Here is a 15,807-nt window from a genome sequence, read left to right on the forward strand (position 1 = left end):
AGGTAAAAACTAAATCCTGAAAAGTACGATGGTCTGAAACGCAGCGTTGTAAATGTGGAGCGCTGCTCCCCCTAGCGGCGACTGTTTCCACCCTACCCATGACCCCAACACCTCCTCCTGCAGTTATCACGGACCTTTCCTTTCTGCTGGGACTGCCTGGCTCTTAGGATAAATATCTGTTTTTAACATAACAGCTGCAGAAATATCTGCATGGAATACAAAGTTGATATTGTTGCAGTTAGAACTTCAGCTAGAATAAGGAAACGTTCATCGACCCAGAGGAAGTCCACTCTAAGAGCTAAAACATCCCATAAATTCAGCCCTGTTTGCATTTTCACAGATTGTAACGTGTGAAACCTTTATTCGCAGAGCATTGTAACGACTCTTCATGCCGAGTAGAATATTTCCGTGCAGGTCTGTAGGAGACTTCCAGCATCCAGAGCCTCAAACTGAACTAAAGCCGGCTTCAGCATCACCCGGCTCAGTTCCGCTTACTTTATTTGTAGTGTGGTGAAAGTTAGGAGTCGGTGCATGTGAGTGAGAAACTGAGCATCCAGGCTGTTACCACGGTAACCCCCTCAGGATGAAAGGAAGCTAACCTGACCAGCGAATAACGCGCCGTTCCATATTCCATCTGCAGCTCAACTTGAACATAATGTGGTTTTTTTCTGTGATTGCTAAAGGCCACCAGAGTCCAGGCTGTCGTCTTCTGGACCGATCCGCCTCCTCCTGACGTGGTTGTGGGGTAAAAACTGTCTATACTGCAGAAATGTGAGATATTTTTAGCCATGAAAAAGTTTCTAAGAGTTTAGGGTGAATACTTTATTTCTTACACGATGTTCTCAGATATAAACTCTTCTATGGTGGGAATAAAGTAAACCCACTGGCAGTGAAGTTAATCAGCTGGACCTGTTGGATAAAACCCATTTCCAGGCCCAGCTTCATTATCAGCCTCCAGCCGAACACGTTCACCCACACACACAGGTCGCCGTAGCGGCACAGAGAGGAAATCATACAATAAAACACAATCAGAGGTGGTAACATGGCGGCAGGACACTCTGTGGAGGGGTGTCCTCACGCCGGGAGGGTGGTGGAGACAGAAAGACGTGGGTTTGGTGTGGCGGTCAGCGTGCTTCATCAGCCAGCGGTCGCATCAGACTGGGAGAGGAGCCTCAAACTTTAACCTCATCCACCGGACGACGGGCCTCTCCTGCCCGGCCTCCAGGAGCAGGAACCTCCACCCGGTCCGGTCAGGGGGTTGTAGTCTGGAACAGGAAGAAGAAGCAGCACCATGATGATGATGATGATGAAGGTAGAGGAACCTGAAAATCATTTTCTGGTTTCATTAGAAATTCAGATGAAAGGTTTGGACCGGTCGGAGGTTTCCAGACCTCCCAGTCCGGGTCAGAGGGGTCCGACGTCTTCCTTCTACACCTGTCTCCGGGACTTCATCTCCCGGCCCGCATCGGAACCAGACCGGAGCCAGACCGGCCCGCGTCGGAACCAGACCGGAGCCAGACCGGCCCGCGTCGGAGCCAGACCGGAGCCAGACCGGCCCGCGTCGGAGCCAGACCGGCCCGCGTCGGAACCAGACCGGAGCCAGACCGGCCCGCGTCGGAACCAGACCGGCCCGCGTCGGAACCAGACCGGAGCCAGACCGGCCCGCGTTGGAACCAGACCGGAACCAGACCGGCTTGCGTCGGAACCAGACCGGAACCAGACCGGAGCCAGACCGGCCCGCGTCGGAGCCAGACCGGAGCCAGACCGGCCCGCGTCGGAACCAGACCGGAGCCAGACCGGCCCGCGTCGGAGCCAGACCGGAGCCAGACCGGCCCGCGTCGGAGCCAGACCGGAACCAGACCGGCCCGCGTCGGAACCAGACCGGAGCCAGACCGGCCCGCGTCGGAGCCAGACCGGAGCCAGACCGGCCCGCGTCGGAGCCAGACCGGCCCGCGTCGGAGCCAGACCGGCCCGCGTCGGAACCAGACCGGCCCGCGTCGGAACCAGACCGGCCCGCGTCGGAACCAGACCGGAGCCAGACCGGCCCGCGTTGGAACCAGACCGGAGCCAGACCGGCCCGCGTTGGAACCAGACCGGAGCCAGACCGGCCCGCGTTGGAACCAGACCGGAGCCAGACCGGCCCGCGTTGGAACCAGACCGGAGCCAGACCGGCCCGCGTCGGAACCAGACCGGAACCAGACCGGAGCCAGACCGGCCCGCGTCGGAGCCAGACCAGAGCCAGACCGGCCCGCGTCGGAGCCAGACCGGCCCGCGTCGGAGCCAGACCAGAGCCAGACCGGCCCGCGTCGGAGCCAGACCGGAGCCAGACCGGCCCGCGTCGGAGCCAGACCGGAGCCAGACCGGCCCGCGTCGGAGCCAGACCGGAGCCAGACCGGCCCGCGTCGGAGCCAGACCGGAGCCAGACCGGCCCGCGTCGGAGCCAGACCGGAGCCAGACCGGCCCGCGTCGGAGCCAGACCGGAGCCAGACCGGCCCGCGTCGGAACCAGACCGGAGCCAGACCGGAGCCAGACCGGCCCGCGTCGGAGCCAGACCGGAGCCAGACCGGCCCGCGTCGGAGCCAGACCGGAGCCAGACCGGCCCGCGTCGGAACCAGACCGGAGCCAGACCGGAGCCAGACCGGCCCGCGTCGGAGCCAGACCGGAGCCAGACCGGCCCGCGTCGGAACCAGACCGGAGCCAGACCGGCCCGCGTCGGAACCAGACCGGAGCCAGACCGGAGCCAGACCGGCCCGCGTCGGAGCCAGACCGGAGCCAGACCGGCCCGCGTCGGAACCAGACCGGAGCCAGACCGGAGCCAGACCGGCCCGCGTCGGAGCCAGACCGGAACCAGACCGGAGCCAGACCGGAGCCAGACCGGCCCGCGTCGGAACCAGACCGGAGCCAGACCGGAGCCAGACCGGAGCCAGACCGGCCCGCGTCGGAACCAGACCGGAGCCAGACCGGAGCCAGACCGGCCCGCGTCGGAGCCAGACCGGCCCGCGTCGGAGCCAGACCGGCCCGCGTCGGAACCAGACCGGAGCCAGACCGGCCCGCGTCGGAGCCAGACCGGCCCGCGTCGGAACCAGACCGGAGCCAGACCGGCCCGCGTCGGAGCCAGACCGGAGCCAGACCGGAGCCAGACCGGAGCCAGACCGGAGCCAGACCGGCCCGCGTCGGAGCCAGACCGGAGCCAGACCGGCCCGCGTCGGAGCCAGACCGGCCCGCGTCGGAGCCAGACCGGCCCGCGTCGGAACCAGACCGGAACCAGACCGGCCCGCGTCGGAACCAGACCGGAACCAGACCGGCCCGCGTCGGAACCAGACCGGAGCCAGACCGGCCCGCGTCGGAACCAGACCGGAACCAGACCGGCTTGCGTCGGAGCCAGACCGGAACCAGACCGGCTTGCGTCGGAGCCAGACCGGAACCAGACCGGCTTGCGTCGGAGCCAGACCGGAACCAGACCGGCTTGCGTCGGAGCCAGACCGGAACCAGACCGGCTTGCGTCGGAGCCAGACCGGAACCAGACCGGCTTGCGTCGGAGCCAGACCGGAACCAGACCGGCTTGCGTCGGAGCCAGACCGGAACCAGACCGGCTTGCGTCGGAGCCAGACCGGAACCAGACCGGCTTGCGTCGGAGCCAGACCGGAACCAGACCGGCTTGCGTCGGAGCCAGACCGGAACCAGACCGGCTTGCGTCGGAGCCAGACCACATGAAACACAGGTCTACTGGTCTTACCGGCACTGCGAAGCGGCTTCTTGTCCGTCGGTTTCAGTACAGCTGTTGATGGACGGGCCTCCTCGGGGTTCTGGAAGGACAACATGCTGATCAGACAAACACGGACATGATGAAGAACACCAAACATCCCGCCGTCGGTCTCAGGGAATTTTCTCCCAAGAGCCAAGATGTGCAGAGAAATGGATTGGTCTCTGTTGATCTGTGTGAGACAGACAACGCCACGTCTCCACGGAAACGCCACATCTCCACGGAAACGCCACGTCTCCATGTGATGCCAAACACACGTCCTGTTTTTCCAGTCAGATCAGACATGAGTGTGTTCTGAAACATCTATTTGCTCAGTTTAAACAGCTTTCCCTTCCTGGACCTCCTTTCTGACCTGCGGTCGTAATTCGGTCTTGTTTTGATGGCAGAAGCGCCGTGCAGACGGACCTGCGTGTCCTCTAGGCTGACCTCCGGCTGGATAAGAGTTCTGCTATGTGTGTGCGTCTCACTGTGGAATGTTTTACAGTGATTTCTCTTACAGGGAGAGGAAGCTCATCATCTTCCTCCTGTTTCATGAATAAACATTCCATTTCTCCTCACCAGGTTTTTTCCTGCCAGACTTTCTGAATAAATCTGGTGATGATGTGCAGGTGAAGTTCAGACTCACCTGAACTTCAGAGAGTCTGGTCGCTCCTTTGCAGCTCTTCCCCTGCTGCATACTCTCCCACATCTCTATCTTCTGCTTCCTTCTCTCTTCTTCTTGCTGTTGCAGAAACATAAAAGCCTCCGTTCAGCTGAGGAGTCGGGTAGCGACTGTCCATCATGTTGCCTACTCCATCTCACCTGTTTCTGTTTCTCTCTGAAGGCGGCCGATTTGGCATCGAGCTCCTCCTGCATTTTCCTCCGAGCTGCTTCCATCGCCTCCTGTCTTCTGGCAACTGCCGCAGCATCTTGATAAGAACACACATGTGGACACGTCCGAGTAAAGCCATGCTGTTGTGATGGATGTGATACGCGGTTTTTAGCACTGTCGTTTTAAAATCTGCAGATGATCCACCGCGAAACACGCCGACGATCCACCGCGAAACACGCCCAGGATCCACCGCGTAACACGCCGACGATCCACCGCGTAACACGCCGACGATCCACCGCGTAACACGCCGACGATCCACCGCGTAAAAACACCGAGGATCCACCGCGTAACACGCCCAGGATCCACCGCGTAACACGCCGACGATCCACCGTGTAACACGCCCAGGATCCACCGCGTAAAAACACCGAGGATCCACCGCGTAACACGCCCAGGATCCACCGCGTAACACGCCCAGGATCCACCGCGTAACACGCCCAGGATCCACCGCGTAACACGCCCAGGATCCACCGCGTAACACGCCGACGATCCACCGCGTAACACGCCGACGATCCACCGCGTAACACGCCGACGATCCACCGCGTAAAAACACCGAGGATCCACCGCGTAACACGCCCAGGATCCACCGCGTAACACGCCGACGATCCACCGCGTAACACGCCGACGATCCACCGCGTAACACGCCGACGATCCACCGCGTAAAAACACCGAGGATCCACCGCGTAACACGCCCAGGATCCACCGCGTAACACGCCGACGATCCACCGCGTAACACGCCCAGGATCCACCGCGAAACACGCCCAGGATCCACCGCGTAACACGCCCAGGATCCACCGCGTAACACGCCCAGGATCCACCGCGTAACACGCCCAGGATCCACCGCGTAACACGCCGACGATCCACCGCGTAACACGCCGACGATCCACCGCGTAACACGCCGACGATCCACCGCGTAACACGCCGACGATCCACCGCGTAACACGCCGACGATCCACCGCGTAACACGCCGACGATCCACCGCGTAACACGCCGACGATCCACCGCGTAACACGCCGACGATCCACCGCGTAACACGCCGACGATCCACCGCGTAACACGCCGACGATCCACCGCGTAACACGCCCAGGATCCACCGCGTAACTATGATAACACACGTCTGACAGGTATGGAGACAGGTAGAAACTGCCGCAGTTACCATGGTAACGTGCAAGCCGGTGTTGGTACCCACCCTGCAGTGTAGGCGGTTTAGTGAAGCGGTCACCATGTGTGGACCGCCTCTTCTGCAGGTAGTGGATGAGCAGGTAGACCCCCACAACCAAAGTCAGAAGATGCCACCCGTACTGGGCCAGGAACTCTCCAGCTGGGGTGGGGGTGGGGGGTGGGGGGGTAGGAAGGAGAACAAGGAGGTCAGTAAAATCTCAGTCGAATTTAAATGGGACATAATTTAAATAATTTAACTTTATTTGACTGTTTCAGAGTGAATTAAAAACAAACTAAACAGGCTAAAGGCTGGATGTCAGGCTAAAGGCTGGATGTCAGGCTAAAGGCTGGATGTCAGGCTAAAGGCTGGATGTCAGGCTAAAGGCTGGATGTCAGGCTAAAGGCTGGATGTCAGGCTAAAGGCTGGATGTCAGGCTAAAGGCTGGATGTCAGGCTAAAGGCTGGATGTCAGGCTAAAGGCTGGATGTCAGGCTAAAGGCTGGATGTCAGGCTAAAGGCTGGATGTCAGGCTAAAGGCTGGATGTCAGGCTAAAGGCTGGATGTCAGGCTAAAGGCTGGATGTCAGGAAACAGGCTAAAGGCTGGATGTCAGGAAACAGGCTAAAGGCTGGATGTCAGGAAACAGGCTAAAGGCTGGATGTCAGGAAACAGGCTAAAGGCTGGATGTCAGGAAACAGGCTAAAGGCTGGATGTCAGGAAACAGGCTAAAGGCTGGATGTCAGGAAACAGGCTAAAGGCTGGATGTCAGGAAACAGGCTAAAGGCTGGATGTCAGGAAACAGGCTAAAGGCTGGATGTCAGGAAACAGGCTAAAGGCTGGATGTCAGGAAACAGGCTAAAGGCTGGATGTCAGGAAACAGGCTAAAGGCTGGATGTCAGGAAACAGGCTAAAGGCTGGATGTCAGGAAACAGGCTAAAGGCTGGATGTCAGGAAACAGGCTAAAGGCTGGATGTGAGGAAACAGGCTAAAGGCTGGATGTGAGGAAACAGGCTAAAGGCTGGATGTCAGGAAACAGGCTAAAGGCTGGATGTCAGGAAACAGGCTAAAGGCTGGATGTCAGGAAACAGGCTAAAGGCTGGATGTCAGGAAACAGGCTAAAGGCTGGATGTCAGGAAACAGGCTAAAGGCTGGATGTCAGGAAACAGGCTAAAGGCTGGATGTCAGGAAACAGGCTAAAGGCTGGATGTCAGGAAACAGGCTAAAGGCTGGATGTGAGGAAACAGGCTAAAGGCTGGATGTGAGGAAACAGACTAAAGGCTGGATGTCAGGAAACAGACTAAAGGCTGGATGTCAGGAAACAGACTAAAGGCTGGATGTCAGGAAACAGACTAAAGGCTGGATGTCAGGAAACAGACTAAAGGCTGGATGTCAGGAAACAGGCTAAAGGCTGGATGTCAGAAAACAGGCTAAAGGCTGGATGTCAGAAAACAGGCTAAAGGCTGGATGTCAGAAAACAGGCTAAAGGCTGGATGTCAGAAAACAGGCTAAAGGCTGGATGTCAGAAAACAGGCTAAAGGCTGGATGTCAGAAAACAGACTAAAGGCTGGATGTCAGGAAACAGGCTAAAGGCTGGATGTCAGGAAACAGGCTAAAGGCTGGATGTCAGGAAACAGGCTAAAGGCTGGATGTCAGGAAACAGGCTAAAGGCTGGATGTCAGGAAACAGGCTAAAGGCTGGATGTCAGGAAACAGGCTAAAGGCTGGATGTCAGGCTAAAGGCTGGATGTCAGGAAACAGGCTAAAGGCTGGATGACAGGCTAAAGGCTGGATGACAGGCTAAAGGCTGGATGACAGGCTAAAGGCTGGATGTCAGGCTAAAGGCTGGATGTCAGGCTAAAGGCTGGATGTCAGGCTAAAGGCTGGATGTCAGGCTAAAGGCTGGATGTCAGGCTAAAGGCTGGATGTCAGGCTAAAGGCTGGATGTCAGGCTAAAGGCTGGATGTCAGGCTAAAGGCTGGATGTCAGGCTAAAGGCTGGATGTCAGGCTAAAGGCTGGATGTCAGGCTAAAGGCTGGATGTCAGGCTAAAGGCTGGATGTCAGGCTAAAGGCTGGATGTCAGGCTAAAGGCTGGATGTCAGGCTAAAGGCTGGATGTCAGGCTAAAGGCTGGATGTCAGGAAACAGGCTAAAGGCTGGATGTCAGGAAACAGGCTAAAGGCTGGATGTCAGGAAACAGGCTAAAGGCTGGATGTCAGGAAACAGGCTAAAGGCTGGATGTCAGGAAACAGGCTAAAGGCTGGATGTCAGGAAACAGGCTAAAGGCTGGATGTCAGGAAACAGGCTAAAGGCTGGATGTCAGGAAACAGGCTAAAGGCTGGATGTCAGGAAACAGGCTAAAGGCTGGATGTCAGGAAACAGGCTAAAGGCTGGATGTCAGGAAACAGGCTAAAGGCTGGATGTCAGGAAACAGGCTAAAGGCTGGATGTCAGGAAACAGGCTAAAGGCTGGATGTCAGGAAACAGGCTAAAGGCTGGATGTCAGGAAACAGGCTAAAGGCTGGATGTCAGGAAACAGGCTAAAGGCTGGATGTCAGGAAACAGGCTAAAGGCTGGATGTCAGGAAACAGGCTAAAGGCTGGATGTCAGGAAACAGGCTAAAGGCTGGATGTCAGGAAACAGGCTAAAGGCTGGATGTCAGGAAACAGGCTAAAGGCTGGATGTCAGGAAACAGGCTAAAGGCTGGATGTCAGGAAACAGGCTAAAGGCTGGATGTCAGGAAACAGGCTAAAGGCTGGATGTCAGGAAACAGGCTAAAGGCTGGATGTCAGGAAACAGGCTAAAGGCTGGATGTCAGGAAACAGGCTAAAGGCTGGATGTCAGGAAACAGGCTAAAGGCTGGATGTCAGGAAACAGACTAAAGGCTGGATGTCAGGAAACAGACTAAAGGCTGGATGTCAGGAAACAGACTAAAGGCTGGATGTCAGGAAACAGACTAAAGGCTGGATGTCAGGAAACAGGCTAAAGGCTGGATGTCAGGAAACAGGCTAAAGGCTGGATGTCAGGAAACAGACTAAAGCCTGGATGTCAGGAAACAGACTAAAGCCTGGATGTCAGGGAACAGACTAAAGCCTGGATGTCAGGAAACAGACTAAAGGCTGGATGTCAGGAAACAGACTAAAGGCTGGATGTCAGGAAACAGGCTAAAGGCTGGATGTCAGGAAACAGACTAAAGGCTGGATGTCAGGAAACAGACTAAAGGCTGGATGTCAGGAAACAGACTAAAGGCTGGATGTCAGGAAACAGACTAAAGGCTGGATGTCAGGAAACAGACTAAAGGCTGGATGTCAGGAAACAGACTAAAGGCTGGATGTCAGGAAACAGGCTAAAGGCTGGATGTCAGGAAACAGGCTAAAGGCTGGATGTCAGGAAACAGGCTAAAGGCTGGATGTCAGGAAACAGACCAAAGGCTGGATGTCAGGAAACAGACCAAAGGCTGGATGTCAGGAAACAGGCTAAAGGCTGGATGTCAGGAAACAGGCCAAAGGCTGGATGTCAGGAAACAGGCTAAAGGCTGGATGTCAGGAAACAGACTAAAGGCTGGATGTCAGGAAACAGACTAAAGGCTGGATGTCAGGAAACAGACTAAAGGCTGGATGTCAGGAAACAGACTAAAGGCTGGATGTCAGGAAACAGACTAAAGGCTGGATGTCAGGAAACAGGCTAAAGGCTGGATGTCAGGAAACAGGCTAAAGGCTGGATGTCAGGAAACAGACTAAAGGCTGGATGTCAGGAAACAGGCTAAAGGCTGGATGTCAGGAAACAGGCTAAAGGCTGGATGTCAGGAAACAGGCTAAAGGCTGGATGTCAGGAAACAGGCTAAAGGCTGGATGTCAGGAAACAGGCTAAAGGCTGGATGTCAGGAAACAGGCTAAAGGCTGGATGTCAGGAAACAGACTAAAGGCTGGATGTCAGGAAACAGACTAAAGGCTGGATGTCAGGAAACAGACTAAAGGCTGGATGTCAGGAAACAGACTAAAGGCTGGATGTCAGGAAACAGACTAAAGGCTGGATGTCAGGAAACAGACTAAAGGCTGGATGTCAGGAAACAGACTAAAGGCTGGATGTCAGGAAACAGACTAAAGGCTGGATGTCAGGAAACAGACTAAAGGCTGGATGTCAGGAAACAGACTAAAGGCTGGATGTCAGGAAACAGGCTAAAGGCTGGATGTCAGGAAACAGACTAAAGGCTGGATGTCAGGAAACAGACTAAAGGCTGGATGTCAGGAAACAGACTAAAGGCTGGATGTCAGGAAACAGACTAAAGGCTGGATGTCAGGAAACAGACTAAAGGCTGGATGTCAGGAAACAGACTAAAGGCTGGATGTCAGGAAACAGACTAAAGGCTGGATGTCAGGAAACAGGCTAAAGGCTGGATGTCAGGAAACAGGCTAAAGGCTGGATGTCAGGAAACAGGCTAAAGGCTGGATGTCAGGAAACAGACTAAAGGCTGGATGTCAGGAAACAGACTAAAGGCTGGATGTCAGGAAACAGACTAAAGGCTGGATGTCAGGAAACAGGCTAAAGGCTGGATGTCAGGAAACAGACTAAAGGCTGGATGTCAGGAAACAGACTAAAGGCTGGATGTCAGGAAACAGACTAAAGGCTGGATGTCAGGAAACAGACTAAAGGCTGGATGTCAGGAAACAGGCTAAAGGCTGGATGTCAGGAAACAGGCTAAAGGCTGGATGTCAGGAAACAGGCTAAAGGCTGGATGTCAGGAAACAGACTAAAGGCTGGATGTCAGGAAACAGACTAAAGGCTGGATGTCAGGAAACAGGCTAAAGGCTGGATGTCAGGAAACAGGCTAAAGGCTGGATGTCAGGAAACAGACTAAAGGCTGGATGTCAGGAAACAGACTAAAGGCTGGATGTCAGGAAACAGACTAAAGGCTGGATGTCAGGAAACAGACTAAAGGCTGGATGTGAGGAATAGTCACCAGTGTAGACCAGGCTGCTCATGTCCTGGTTCTGCAGGGGGGCTTGGTGGGGAGGAGAGGAGTCCACATCTTCAATCTCCACATCGTCCATCTGAGCCTCCGTTACTGATCAGCTTTACCTGCTACCTGCTTCTCCTGACTCACACATCCATCCGGAGCTTTCTCTTCCTGTCTTGTTATGGCGTCTGCAGAAATGCTGACAGCTTCAGGATGACGTGTTCCTTCCCATGACTTATCAACGTTTGTTTGTCCTAAATCTGCTAAAGAGGCCTTACTGCCACCTGGTGGGCTGGAGGGAGCAGGACGCCTGCTAAATCATCAGATCAAGCTGAATGTTTAAATTTAAACATTTTAAATTGTTTTCGTCCATTACAATTATTTAAATAATTCATTCATTCTCCTCACCGCGTAGTCCAATGAAGGGTCACGGGGAAGCTGGAGCCTATCCCAGCAGGCTTTGGGCAAAAAGCAGTGTACACCCTGGACAGCTTGCCTGGGACACACAACCACTCACACCTTGGGGAAATTTAGAATGACCAGTTAACCCAACATGCATGTCTTTGGATGGTGGGAGGAAGCCACCATCCAGATATATAAATTATATATCTAATATATTTATTTATATATCTATATCTATATCTATATCTATATCTATATCTATCTATATCTATCTATCTCTCTCTCTCTCTCTCTCTCTCTCTCTCTCTCTCTCTCTATATATATATATATATATATATATATATATATATATATATATATATGTATATATATATATATATATATATATATATATATATATATATATATATATATATATATATATATATATATGTATATATATATATATATACATACAAGTCATAGATGACTCAGAGCTCTCTATCATGTCTCTGCTCATCAACAGCTTTAAGTGAAACATTATTGACAATCACTTGTTTTAATTCATTCATTTATTTATTTATTCATTACTTTTTCATTTTAGACCTCGAGTCTGTCAGAATATTGAATTAATATTAAATTAAATAAACAGGATTCAAGTTAATTCAAGTTCATTTGATCATACTTGATGGACAAAGTTTTTGCAGCCGGCAATGAACCATTATTAAAGATACATATTATTTTATTTATCCATCCATCTTCTACCGCTTATCTGGGGTTGGGTCGCCCCCGAGAGATATAATCCCTCCAGCGTGTCCTGGGTCTTCCCCGGGGTCTCCTCCCAGAGTGACGTGCCTGGAACACCTCACCAGGGAGGTCCAGGAGACATCCTGACCAGATGCCCGAGCCACCTCAACTGGTTCCTCTCGATGCGGAGGAGCAGCGGATCTACTCTGATCTCCTCCCGGATGACCGAGCTCCTCACCCTATCTCTAAGGGAGAGCCCGGCCACCCTGCGGAGGAAACCCATTTCAGCCGCCTGTATACCAGATCTCGTTCTTTCGGTCACGACCCACAGCTCATGACCATAGGTGAAGGTAGGAACGTAGATCGCCTGGCAAATCGAGAGCCTCGCCTTCTGGCTCAGCTCCTTCTTCACCACGACAGACCGGCGCAGAGTTCGCATTACTGCAGACGCCGCACCGATCCGTCTGTCGATCTCACGCTCCATCCTTCCCTCACTCGTTAACAAGACCCTGAGATGTTTAAACTCCTCCATTTGAGGCAGGACCTGACTCCCGAGAGGGTAATCCACCCTATTCCGGCTGAGGACCATGGTCTCACATTTGGAGGTGCTGATTCTCATCCCAGTTGCTTCACACTCGGCCGCGAATCGCTCAAGTGAGAGCTGGAGATCACAACCAGATGAAACCAACAGGACCACGTCATCTGCAAAAAGCAGGGACCTGTAGTTAATCAAAGTTATCTAGTTGGTGTATTTGAGGTCGCACAGCATAGGAAACAGTTAAGGTCAAGATGAACTTTTGGAAAGTACATAAACCAGCTGCAACTGGAAAGCCGCCAGCCTCTGGGCCAAAACCACATTCCAGCAGTCATGAGTTCTTCTCAGAGGCAAACTCTGTCCGGGAAAGAGTGTGTACTTTCGATGTTACATTTAACTGTGTAGCAAGAAGGAAGGAGGAGGTGTGTATTGCAGGAGCACCCTCCAGCACTCCCTCCAAGGACTCCAGAAAGGGTGGGTACTCTGAACTGCTTTTCGGTGCATAAGCACAGACAACAGTCAGGACCCGTCCCCCCACCCGGAGGTGGAGGGAAACTACCCTTTCATCTACCGGGGTAAACTCCAACGTACAGGCACCAAGCTGGGGGCTGATGAGAATGCCCACACCTGCTTGGCAGCTCTCACCATGAGCAACTCCAGAGGGGAAGAAGGTCCAGCCCCTCTTGAGGGTACTGGTTCCAGAGCCCAAGCCATGCGTCAAAGTGAGTCCAACTATATCTAGTTGGAACCGCTCAACCTCGGACACAAGCTCAGGCTCCTTCCCCACCAGAGAGGTGACGTTCCATGTCCCTAGAGCCAGCTTCTGCAGCCGGGGATCGGACCGCCAGGGTCCCCGCCCTTTGCTGCCGCCCAGCTCGCACTGCACCCGACCCCTACGGCTCCTCCCGCAGATGGTGAACCCACGGGAGGTGGGGCCCATGTAACGCTTTCGGGCTGAGCCCGACTGCGCCCAACAAGCAAAGACCCAGCCACCAGATGCTCGCTCTTGTACCCCACCCCCAGGCCTGGCTCCAGAGGGGGGCCCCAGTGACCTGCGTCTGGGTAAGGGAACATTTTTGCCCAGGTTTGTCGTCATCACAGAGGTCTATGAGCCGTGCTTGGTCTGGTCCCTCCCCTAGACACCTGTTTGCCATGGGTGACCTGACCAGGGGCATAAAGCCCCAGACAACATAGCTGCTAGGATCTTTGGGACACACAAACCCCTCCGCCACGATAAGGTGACGGCTCAGGGAGAGGTGTTTTAATTATCCATGCAATAAAAAAAAAGGTATAAGAAAAACTGATGAACACATGATAATATAAGATTCACTATGCCTAAAACAAAAGTTTTAAGTTTATGTTGCTTTTAAGTCAACCTTTTTTCTATTGATTTTATTTGATATTCTGGGTAAAGGGAGTGCATATAGTCATCCGGGACAGTTTCTGCTTTCAGTTATCTCTAACATTATAAAAGAACAAGCCAATCCAGAGAGACTGGAGCAATTTTTCTGCACGTTTTCATGAAGTCCTGGGAGGAACCTGTGCCTATTGTTCCTCCCTCCGTCCAGCAGGGGGCACCACTTCATCCGCAGCGCACCAATAAACAGCGAGGCGGAAGTAGAGCCGCTTTGTTCCCGGCAGCGTGCGATGCCGCGCGGAAACGTAGCTGCAGCGTTTCCACGCAGAACCAGAGGAAAGTAGAAACACAACAGAACCAGAGGAAAGTAGAAACACAACAGAACCCGAGGAAAATAAAAACACAACAGAACCAGAGGAAAGTAGAACAACAACATGGTCAAGTTGTCCGCGGAGCTGATCGAGCAGGCCGCTCAGTACACCAACCCGGTCCGGGATAGAGAGCTCGATCTGCGGGGTGAGTTCAGAACTCAAGCCGGTCTCAGACCGAACCGGGTCAGACAGGCCGAACCCGTACTGAAAGACCAGGCAGGAAAATGTCCATGTTTTCTCATATGAATCAGGATTTAGCCACAATGCTTCATGTCCGAGACTGCGTTAGCTTGGTGTTGATTTATGATCAATAAGCTGCTGATTAATGATCAATAAGCTGCTGATTAATGATCAATAAGCAGCTGGAGAAAGGTTTCTGGTCATCAGTATTGATCGTATCGACAGATGCGGGTGCTGTCAGGGTGCAGGGCTTCCAGAGACAAGCGGGGAGTTTATGGCCTGGAGGGTCTCCAGGTAAGCCATGAAACACATGTATGGAACTGAACACTGGTCTATCTGCTTCCCAGGATATAAAATCCCAGTTCTGGAGAATCTGGGAGCCACTCTGGACCAGTTCGACACCATCGACTTCTCCGACAATGAGGTCCGGAAGCTTGATGGTTTCCCGTTGCTCAGACGGCTGAAGACGTTGTTGGTGAACAATAACAGGATCTGGTGAGTTTATCTTCTAGTCTGAAAGCAGACCGAGTGGGAAATATCCCGGCCTCTGAGTGGGAAATATCCCGGCCTCTGGGTGGGAAATATCCCGGCCTCTGAGTGGGAAATATCCCGGCCTCTGAGTGGGAAATATCCCGGCCTCTGGGTGGGAAATATCCCGGCCTCTGAGTGGGAAATATCCCGGCCTCTGAGTGGGAAATATCCCGGCCTCTGAGTGGGAAATATCCCGGCCTCTGAGTGGGAAATATCCCGGCCTCTGGGTGGGAAATATCCCGGCCTCTGGGTGGGAAATATCCCGGCCTCTGGGTGGGAAATATCCCGGCCTCTGAGTGGGAAATATCCCGGCCTCTGAGTGGGAAATATCCCGGCCTCTGAGTGGGAAATATCCCGGCCTCTGAGTGGGAAATATACCAGTTCCATCTGGAAGTCTTCGTACGTCTGGAATTGTCTCGGCGGAGGAGTTTGGCTTATTTTCCTGCCTCTGTGTGAATGAATCCCGTTTTTAACGTGTTACACCATCGTCTCCGTCAGCTCAGAGGAACTGGGAGTCTTCAACCAGCCGGTGGTCCTCCAGGATACGTGCGTGCTCCGCGTCCATCTTCTATTTATTCTACGTGAGGGATTGGCGGCGAGGATGAGACGCGGCGACGGCTCTAAATGCATCAGGATGCACGGTCCGAGTTGTTTAATGCGCTTGCTACCGCGGTCACACAGTAAACATTTTATTACAAGTTTTTTTTACAGTCGTGTGTTTTCTAACACTGTAAATTACATCGTTCTTTCATATCTACTTATCACTGAAATATTTCACGGTGACGATTTCAGCATTGCTGGAAAACGATACGAAATAAACCAACAATCTGGAACAACAGATAAAATCTTGACAGAGGAATTTCAAAACTATGACAATGTAAAAATAATCATGATGTATTTCATAATTAGTAGATATTAAATATATTTGACAGTAAGAACTCATATTTTCGTATTCCTAGAGT

At 53.2% G+C, this 15,807-nt stretch overlaps 2 protein-coding genes across 2 annotated transcripts in view; one reads left to right on the plus strand and one right to left on the minus strand.

Moving 5' to 3' along the window:
• Positions 1-807: 807 nt before the first annotated feature.
• Positions 808-10,964, minus strand: selenos (selenoprotein S). The gene is made up of 6 exons (XM_079245095.1): positions 10,747-10,964; positions 5,821-5,952; positions 4,565-4,671; positions 4,389-4,484; positions 3,737-3,806; positions 808-1,265 (listed from the first exon to the last, which is right to left on the minus strand). Exons 1-6 carry the CDS (start codon positions 10,835-10,837, stop codon positions 1,186-1,188), a joined length of 576 nt encoding a protein of 191 aa, XP_079101221.1. The 5' UTR covers positions 10,838-10,964; the 3' UTR covers positions 808-1,185.
• Positions 10,965-14,023: 3,059 nt separating this feature from the next.
• snrpa1 (small nuclear ribonucleoprotein polypeptide A') overlaps positions 14,024-15,807 on the plus strand; it is a gene marked incomplete at its 3' end in the record, with an annotated part of 35,523 nt that continues 33,739 nt past the window's right edge. Inside the window, exons 1-2 of the mRNA XM_079243251.1 lie at positions 14,024-14,279; positions 14,662-14,809. Of these exons, the coding sequence (XP_079099377.1) occupies positions 14,198-14,279; positions 14,662-14,809 (230 nt within the window). The 5' untranslated portion in view covers positions 14,024-14,197. The remainder of the gene's footprint in view (positions 14,280-14,661; positions 14,810-15,807) is intronic.

Source organism: Telmatherina bonti, assembly GCF_933228915.1.
Source record: "Telmatherina bonti genome assembly, chromosome: 1".
Classification (NCBI taxonomy): Eukaryota; Metazoa; Chordata; class Actinopteri; order Atheriniformes; family Telmatherinidae; genus Telmatherina; species Telmatherina bonti.

What these genes read in the sequence shown, in the direction of transcription:
- selenos (XM_079245095.1), bottom strand. Translation starts at nt 10,837, where the DNA reads ATGGACGATGTGGAGATTGAAGATGTGGACTCCTCTCCTCCCCACCAA. An exon ending in TAAACCGCCTACACTGCAGG is followed by an intron (nt 4,672 to 5,820) that starts GTGGGTACCAAC and finishes GTTCTTATCAAG; the next exon opens with ATGCTGCGGCAGTTGCCAGA. An exon ending in GAAGCCGCTTCGCAGTGCCG is followed by an intron (nt 1,266 to 3,736) that starts GTAAGACCAGTA and finishes TTCCTGTTCCAG; the next exon opens with ACTACAACCCCCTGACCGGA.